Source organism: Rhincodon typus, chromosome 15 (genome assembly GCF_021869965.1).
Source record: "Rhincodon typus isolate 14 chromosome 15, sRhiTyp1.1, whole genome shotgun sequence".
Taxonomy (NCBI): Eukaryota; Metazoa; Chordata; class Chondrichthyes; order Orectolobiformes; family Rhincodontidae; genus Rhincodon; species Rhincodon typus.
In genome coordinates this window covers 49,397,873-49,406,915 of record NC_063346.1, presented here as the reverse complement: position 1 = coordinate 49,406,915, position 9,043 = coordinate 49,397,873, and the positions used below count along the sequence as shown (strand labels likewise).

Genomic DNA, 9,043 nt, shown 5'->3' with positions numbered 1-9,043 from the left:
ATTCTGTTTTTTCCTTCACAGATGCTGCCAGACCTGCTGAGCTTTTCCAGCAACTTTGTTTTTGTTCCTGATTCACAGCATCTGCAGTTTTTTCGGTTTTTATGAGAAAGAAAGAACTTGTATTTATATAACACTTTCACAACATTAGGTCATTCCAATTGTACTTTCCAACCAATAGAGATCTTTGAATAATAGTCTCTGTTTTTATGTAAGAAGTACAGCAGCCACTTTGTACACAGCAAGATCCCACAAGCAACAAACTGATCATGACCAGATCATTTGTTTCAGTGATGTTGCTTGAAGGATAAATAATGGCTAGGACAGTATGATAACTCCCTGGCTTTTCTTCAAGTAGAGCCATGGAATTGTTTGCAACCACCTGAGATGTCCCAGGTGAAGAGATGCTTCGGATGTGTGCCAGTTTTGACATACCTGCTTCTCTTACAGGTATCTGATATATTGCAAACTGACATTTATGACATACTTCCTGTTGACTGAGGTCATGATTATCTCCCTTTTATTCTTTTTCCTGCCTTCCCCTTTGCTGGATGCTCCTGTGTTATATTTACATTGCAGCGTGAATTCAATTTGACTGCATTTTGCCTTGCAAAGCTTCTGCAATCTGCCCCGGTACAATGTCAATGGGGAAATGGCTGCCAATCATTAAAACTTTACTTTTGCAGTTGTTGAAAGCTTTCACTAAGCTCTAACTTTCTGAGCACAGATGTCTCATGTTGTTGGCTGGGAGGGCAAGTGTGAGACTGTTGGCCTTTAACAACAAGGCTTCCTATTTATATTTGCCATATGTGGCCCTGATCTTGCAGCTGTGCAAAGGCACATTACATCCGCACACCACCAGAGGCATGGGGACCACCTGATTTCCATTATCTTTGTGTCTCTTGGGTCAGGGTTGCCTCTGGTGACAGAAATCTAATCAGAACTAGATTTTAGTGTCATGCTGTATCTTGGTCACATTCCAGCATTGTACCCCAGAGGTAAAATGAACTCAGCAGCGTCCGTTGTACAATGACATCCTTCTATTTATTGGCGGGCACCCAAACTGTGAACTAGCTTGCTGAGCAGAACCTGGCAAATAAATGTTACTGATGAGAGGCTGAAGTGAATGTGACCAAATTCTCACTATCCAAGAAATGAATTGTTGACAAGACCTAAGTATATTGTAAGCATTTTCGTTGAATCATGGACCTAATAATTCTTCTTAGGTCTATGTGGGAGTGGATAGGATTATTTAATTGCAGCAACTAAAACAAAGTATCAACATTTTAATCAAAATTGAAACAAGTTTAATTGAATTCCAGAGATAACAAGGTGTAGAGCTGAATGAACACAGCAGGCCAAGCAGCATGAGAGGAGCAGGAAAGCTGACGTTTCAGGTCTGGACCCTTCTTCAGAAAAAGACCCTTCTGAAGAAGGGTCCAGACACAAAATGTCAGCTTTCCTGCTCCTTTGATGCTGCTTGGCCTGCTGTGTTCATCCAGCTTTACACCTTGTTATCTCAGATTCTCCAGCATCGGCAGTTCCTACTATCTCTAATTGAATTCCAGGCCTGAATCGAGTCAGATCAAGAAATGCAGGGTTATTTTTCAACACATATTTCTGATACTCCATCTTGAGCACTGCATACTTTGGCTGTTTTATATTTCCTGTCATATGTTCTCCCTTACTGTAAACATCAAGAAAACTGTGGTTGTGGGACATTGTCGGGTATCTCTATCCCTAAACACTTAAATAACATCCCTCTAAAAGTGATTAGCGCATTCTGCTACCTTAGGTCCACAGCAACAGACAATCTGTCCCATGATACTATAGGGAAAACAACTATAGCCAACAATCTATGACCAACATATGAAATGCACCTTGACCTACAAGACCCTTAGGTCTAAGCTGAAGGCTTGGCTGTCTTCTCCATACCTTACTGTGAAATATGGGTTACTTGCAGATATCAGGGAAAGAGGGTCAATAATTTCTATTCTCAGTGCCTGAGGCCCAATACTAATATATCTTGATGTGATGAAGTCACAAATGTAAATAATGTAACCTGCAATGTAACCTGTAAGCCTCTAAGTCTTTTTGATCTGTACATCCTTTGCTTGCTGTGATCTGCCTGTACCACTCACTAACAAAGCTTTTCACTGTATTTTGGTACATATGACAATAAAATCAATCAATCATCCCTTTCTCTGAAAGGTAGATCACCAAATGTGTTATCACCAGTGAAGGAGCAGCTTCAGTGAATTGGGCATATCTCTATGGTGGAAGATAGTATGCTGAGGTAGCCAGAGCCAAATGACCGGCGGGGCACCCAACGGTCCCTTCAAAGATGCTGGCAAATGTGATGTGAAGGTCCTAGATATTAACCATCACTTCTTGGAGTCTTTGGCTGGTGGGAAGAGGGGAATGACAATACTTCATGTGAGCTTCTGGAACTACTGTGATGGTCAGTGGCTGTAGCATCTTGGCAACAGGTGCCCAAAAACAAGGACTCACAATGTCATTTAACAGCTTCATGTGTGGCATTTGTGGCAGAGCCTTCCACTCAAGGATTGGCCTTCACAGCAATCATTGAAAGTGCACGCTGTGAAGATCACTGAATCAAAAGGGATTATTTGCTGCATGTTGTTAGAAGCAAGGAGATTGTTTCCACTGGCAGGTGAAGCTAGACCTGGGGGGCATAGCCTAAAAAGTAAGGGGAGCAGATTTAGGACTGAGTTGAGGAAGAACTTCTTCACCCAAAGGGTATGACTCTGTGGAATTCCCTGCCCAGTGAAGTAGTTGGGACTACCTCGTTGAATGTTTTTAAGGCAAAGATAGATAGATTTTTGAACAGTAAAGGAATTAAGGGTTATGGTGAGCAGGCAGGGAAATGGAGCTGAGTCCACAAAAAGATCAGCCATTATCTTATTGAATAGCGGAGCAGGCTTGAGGGGCCAGATGGCTTACTCCTACTCCTATGTCCTTATGTTTCTTATGTTCATCATGACTCTTAGATGGAAGCATACTGTGGGAGAATGGGGACAGTTGGGCTGGGAAGGGTGTTAAATTATATTGAATTCTCAACAGCTTATGACAGAGACCCTACAGTGGTATATGACTTGTCCAACTGCTGGTATTCTAGCGCAGTGAGATTGAGATGTTAATCCAAGAACCAGTTTTTCCATTCATGCATTTAGTCAGACCAAGATCCCTTGTGTTTGAATTTCATGTGAATGAAGCAATTCACAGCGTGGATGATACATTGGTTATTGCTTCATCATTTACTTTCACACTCCCTAGGCATCTACGTGTTTGGACTGGAAACTTGGTGACAAATTTTTAAAAAATAAAGGCTTTGTTAAAATACCAGGTTTAAAAAAAACCAGACAAATGAGTTGAGCATTCATTCGATAAAATCTCCAGGTTCCTGGAGAGAGTGTGGATAGGCATGTGGGGCTGGGATATTATAGCCAGTACAGAAACTTGGCTAAGAGAGGGACAGGACTGGCAGCTTAATGTTCCAGGGTACAGGTGCTTTAGGCAGGACAGAGGTGGACGAAAGAGGGGAGGGGGAGTTGCATTTTTGATTAAGGGGAGTATCACAGCAGTGGTCAGAGATGAAATAACTGAGGGATCATCCAGTGAGGCTTTGTGGGTGGAGCTAAGAAATAAGAAGGAGATAGTGACGTCTATGGGGTTGTACTATTGGCCCCCAAATAGTCAACGGGAATTAGAAGAACACATATGCAGGGAGATTATGAAGATTTGCAGGAGCAGTAGGGTTGTCATAGTAGGAGATTTTAGTTTTCCTAACATAGACTGGGACTACCATGGTGTAAAGGGCTTAGATGAGGTGGGATTTGTTAAATGTGCTCAGGAAAGTTTCCTCAGGCAGTATATAGAGGGTCCTATTCAGGAAGTGGCAAAACTCGACCTAATCTTGGGACATAGGGCAGGACAGGTGACTGAGGTGACGGTCGGGGAGCACTTTGGGGCCAGTGACCATAGTTCTATTAATTTTAAAATAGTTATGGAGAAGGACAAAACTGGTCCACAGGTTTAAGTCCTAAATTGGGGCAAGGCAAATTTTGGTGGAATCGGACAGGAGCTTGCCGGGGTTGATTGAAGTAGTTTGTTTGCAGGCAAAAGGACCTCTGGCAAGTGGGAGGTCTTTAGAAGTGTGATAGCTACAGTTCAAGGTCTATATGTTCCTGTGAGGGTGAAAGGCAAGGTTGGGAGGAGTGGGGAACCCTGGATGACAAGAGATATTGAAGCTTTGACCAGAAACTAGAAGGAGGCATGGGTCAGGTAGAGGCAGCTGGGATCAAGGAAATCCCTGGAGGTATACAGGGTATACAGGATTTTACTGAACAAGAAGATCAGGAGGGCAAAAAGCGGCACAAAGTAACTTTGGCTGAGAAGTCTAGGGTGAATCTAAAGAGATTCTTTAAGTACATTAAAGGTAAAAGAATAACTCGAGAGAGAATAGGACCCCTCAAGGACCAAAGTGGATGTGTATGTATGGAACTGCAGGAGATGGGCAAGGTCCTCAATGAATATTTCTCCCCTGTTTTTACCATGGAGAAAGACATGAAGACTTGGGAACCTGGGGAAGTTAGTGATGGTTTCTTGGGGACAGTCCATATCACCCTCCATTAGAGAGGGTGTTGGAATTAGTAGAATGCATAAAATTGGATAAACCTCCTGGTCCTAACCAGATATATCCAAGAACTCTGCAAGAGGCTAGAGAAGAAATTGTGGGGACCCTGGCTGATATATTTGCATCATCATTAGCCACGGGTGAAGTCCCGGAAGACTGGAGGGTAGCGAATGTTGGGCCCTCATTCAAGATGGACTGCAAAGAAAAACCTGAGAATTATAGACCAGTAAGCTTAACATCTGTGGTAGGTAAGTTACATGACAAGATTCTGAGGGATAAAGTATACATGCATTTGGAAAGACAGGGTTTGAGTAGGAGTAGTCAGCATGGCTTCATGAGTGGGAGATCATGCCTTACAAATTTGTTAGAGATCTTCGATGAAGTAACCAGGAAGATGGCAGGGCAGTAGACATGGTCTATATGGATTTCAGTAAGGCCTTTGAAAAGGTGCCACATGATAGGCTGCTCTGGAAGGTTAGATCACATGGAATCCAGGGAGAGCTGGCAAATTGAATACACAATTGGCTTGATGGTAGGAAGCAGACAGTAATAGTGGAAGGATGCTTGTCAGACTGGAGACCTACTAGTGGTGTGGCTCATGGGTCAGTGCTGGGCCCATTGCCACTTGTTATCTATGTCAATGATTTGGGTGAGAATGTATAAGGCATGATTAGTAAGTTTGCGGATGACATTAAAATAGGTGTTACGTTGGAGAGTGAGGAAGGTTATCAGAAATTGCAGCAGGATCTTGATCAGCTAGGAAAGTGGGCTGAGAAGTGGCAAATGGAGTTTAGTATAGATAAGTGTGAGGTGTTGAATTTTGGAAAGTCAAATCAACTTAGGAGTTTTGTGGTGAATGGTCGGGCCTTAAGGAGTGTAGTGGAACTGAGGGATCTTGGAGTTCAGGTGCACAGTTCTCTGAAAGTGAAGTTACAGGTAGACAGGGCAGTGAAGAAGGCTTTTGGCACACTGGCCTTCATCAGTCAGGGCATTGAGTATAGAAGTTGGGAAGTTATATTTCAGTTGTACAGGACATTGGTTAGGCCGCACTTGGAGTATCGTGATCATTTTTTATCACCTTGCTAGAGGAAGGATGTTATTAAACTGGAAAGCGTGCAGAAGAACTTTACAAGGATGTTGCCAGGACTCAAGGGACTGAGTTATAGGTAGAGGTTGGACAAGTTAGGACATTTTTCTTTAGAACGTAGGAGACTGAGTGGGGGATCTTGCAGAAGTGTATCAGATCATGAGAGGCATGGGTAGGGTGAATGCACTCAGTCTTTTTCCCAGGGTTGGAGAATCGAGGACTACAGGACATCAGTTTAAGGTAAGAGGGGAAAGAATACACGGGAACCTGAGGGGCAACTTTTTTACACAGACGGTGGTAAGCATATGGAATGAGCTGCCAGCGGAAGTGGTTGAGGCGGGTACATTAACAACATTTAAAAAGCATTTGGATGAATACATGGATAGGAAAAGTTTAGAAGGATATGGGCCAAGTGCAGGGAAATGGGGTTAGTGTGGATGGACATTTTGGTTGACATGGACCAGTTTGGGCTGAAGGGCCTGTCTCCGTGCTGTAGGACTCTATGGCTTCTATCTGCGCTGCATTCACTATATAACTCCACCTGTTGATCACACAAACTACAGGGAAGAGAACCATGGCTGTGTTCTTGAAGTTTGCCCTGTGATTTAAAGGACTTGACTCTCTTAAATGGTAACATAATTAATAAATTATTTCAAAGCTGTCAGTGTGAGTTTGGGTGCCTCATTGAAATGATTCTAAAAATCAACTCAACCTTCATAGCTGCTCACCACAACCATTCAGGGTGGGACTGTTTGCCTTCCAGGCATTAACTTGATTCGTCTCCCTATTGATTGGCAAACAAAAGGCCTAAAGAAAAGACAGCAAGTAGTTACTTGGCTACCTGTCTTCCACACCCTGCTGAACAGCAGCAGTGCACCTTCCAAACCATTTGAGCCAAACAGGTTTGACAAGTCAATCTGATGAACAACACGGAGGCCTTTTCCTGATAGTACACGCCTTCAGTTGAGCCACTAATTTCATGTTTTGGCGAACCTACTGGGTCAGTTCAGGAGCTAATGTTTCCTTCAGCAATACCAACTGCAGCAGTAGCTAATAAGGTGTTAAAAAAGTGTCCGGTAAACCCTGTGGACATTATTTGTAATCAAAGTTTGGCAAATCTTCTTTCCTTTCTCTCGTGTTAAATTGGGTTCTATACTGATCACTAACTCTGACAGAGAAATGGGAGGGTCTTAGCATGACAACATTCCCGGAAGCTTGTTTAACTTGTTTGGAGTTGATTTTACTGACTTCCCCTCCCTGTGCTGGTACAAGGAAAGGAAAGAAGCTACTCATGTAGCCCAGATTGAGGATGGGTCAGGCAACGTAGCTGTCTCCTCCTGCAGTCCTGTAATTAGGCTTCCATCTTAAATCCTCATCTGTGCAGGTAAGTCTCAATTATTTAGTAGCATTGGAATGCACAGATTATACTTCCTGTTTAACATTTATTTGGCTTCATTTTGACTTTTCAGTGAAAAGAATTAACGTAAAAGGAGGCCGCATTCTGCTACAGATTTGCAAGCAAAAAGTTGCCTATTTGATGTTAGTAAAAGTCATATAGTACAGGGTATCACAGTCTTCAGTTACTACAAGATCCCATTTCTCCGTCCTGTTCAGGTGCTGCTTACCCATGTGCTATACACTAATTCGATTCTTTTGTATCTTCTTTCTTAACATGTGGATTTCACTGGCAAGGCCAGCATTTGTTGCCTATCCTTCGTTATCCCTGAACTGAGTGACTTGGTGGGCCATTTCACAGGGCTACATTGCTGTGGGGCTGGAGTCAATGTAAGACTGGCTAAGGATAGCAGATTTCCTTCCCTGAAGGAAATGAGTGAAGCTGATGGGGTTTGATTACAAATAGTGGCAGTCCTATGGCGCTATTAGTCAGACCAGCTTCCTTTTCCAGATTTTCTATTTATTGCATCCCCATGGTATTAGTCTGAATTGCTGGATTACCGATCCAGTGGGAATACTGCAGTATTATCATCCTACTTCTATGTACCAGGTTGCCACATAGAACCATAGAATCCCTATAGTGTGGAAGCAGGCCATTCGGCCAATTGAGTCCACACTGACACTCATGGTTAATATTCTCCTGCCAAGTCCAAAGAGTAGAAAATTAACATTCAGGCTTGTTGTTACATATTACTTATGTTATTCTGTTAGGTTTTAAACAACGATTATAGTCCACTCTCTCACTTACTGCCCTGTGACATTGTTCCTTATCAAGTTTAGGACCAACTTTGGAGGAGGTGGGTGATGGATAGAAGTAACAAAGAGAAAATACCCTCCACTGATTTGCACATCCTCTAGTTGCACAAAGCAACACAAGGACTCAGGGAGGAATGGGTGAATGGTTTGCCCATTTGTCAGCAGAATAGGGATAACGCTGCCACAGCAATGTATCTCCTTCATATCAACTGCTAATTGGATATTTGATCTATCTGTACCTGACACTCAGGCAGTCGTGAAAAATGATTCAGATGTTTAATCATAATTCATCATTTTGGGATGAGAATTGACACAAGTCCCCTGAGGCTGCCTTATTATCATGCTGATGGCTGCATTGGTCGCCTCTTATTCAATTTATCATCAGGTTCACGGCAGTAGAAAGATTAGGTCAATTCACAAAGATGTTTCAGGAAAAGTCACTTTTACATCAATAGGCAATACAAAAGACAAATTGTATTGGTGTAACCTCTATCCCCTGCATCCCAAAACTATTTATCAGGACAGGCTTGGGTCAAATTTACAATACAGTACATAGCTGATGTTAGCATTACTTCGTCAGTGCAGGCAAAATAATGCGTTTAAATGGCAAAAACTTTCTGATCATTGATGCATCACGTGGCATTTACAGCTCCACTAATACGTAGGAACCATTTCGGTTAACAGACTGATATTCTGTGATTATAAATCCTGTTGGTTTACACTTTCCATTCTTTTCCATGGATACGAGCAGCCATGGGATCTTGGACCAGGCCTACCTGTAAATGCTGTATTTCCAAGGCAGTGCAGCCTCTGGTTGCCCTGGAGTTAACTGAGGACATTAACATGGAAACCAAGCAATGGCTGATGACCCGAATCCAGGCAGAGAAGATAGTCGGTGGTAAGTCAGTGCTGATTAGCTGACAATAGACAAGTTTTAAAAGACATTGCACCTTAAAAGATAACTGTGATTGCAGCCACTGATGCCCTGCACTGAAATTTTCTGGGCCAACAACAGGGAGCTCAGTTGCAAGGCACTGTACAGATGCAGCGATAGTAGGAACTGCAGATGCTGGAGAATCTGAGATAACAAG

At 42.8% G+C, this 9,043-nt stretch overlaps 1 protein-coding gene across 2 annotated transcripts in view; it reads left to right on the top strand.

Moving 5' to 3' along the window:
• Positions 1-6,704: 6,704 nt before the first annotated feature.
• LOC125485061 (anoctamin-10-like) overlaps positions 6,705-9,043 on the top strand; it is a 6,374-nt gene continuing 4,035 nt past the window's right edge. For both annotated transcript variants that reach the window (XM_048606092.1, XM_048606091.1), the window contains exons 1-2: positions 6,705-7,125; positions 8,704-8,850. In XM_048606092.1, the coding sequence (XP_048462049.1) occupies positions 8,706-8,850 (145 nt within the window). In that variant the 5' untranslated portion in view covers positions 6,705-7,125; positions 8,704-8,705. The remainder of the gene's footprint in view (positions 7,126-8,703; positions 8,851-9,043) is intronic.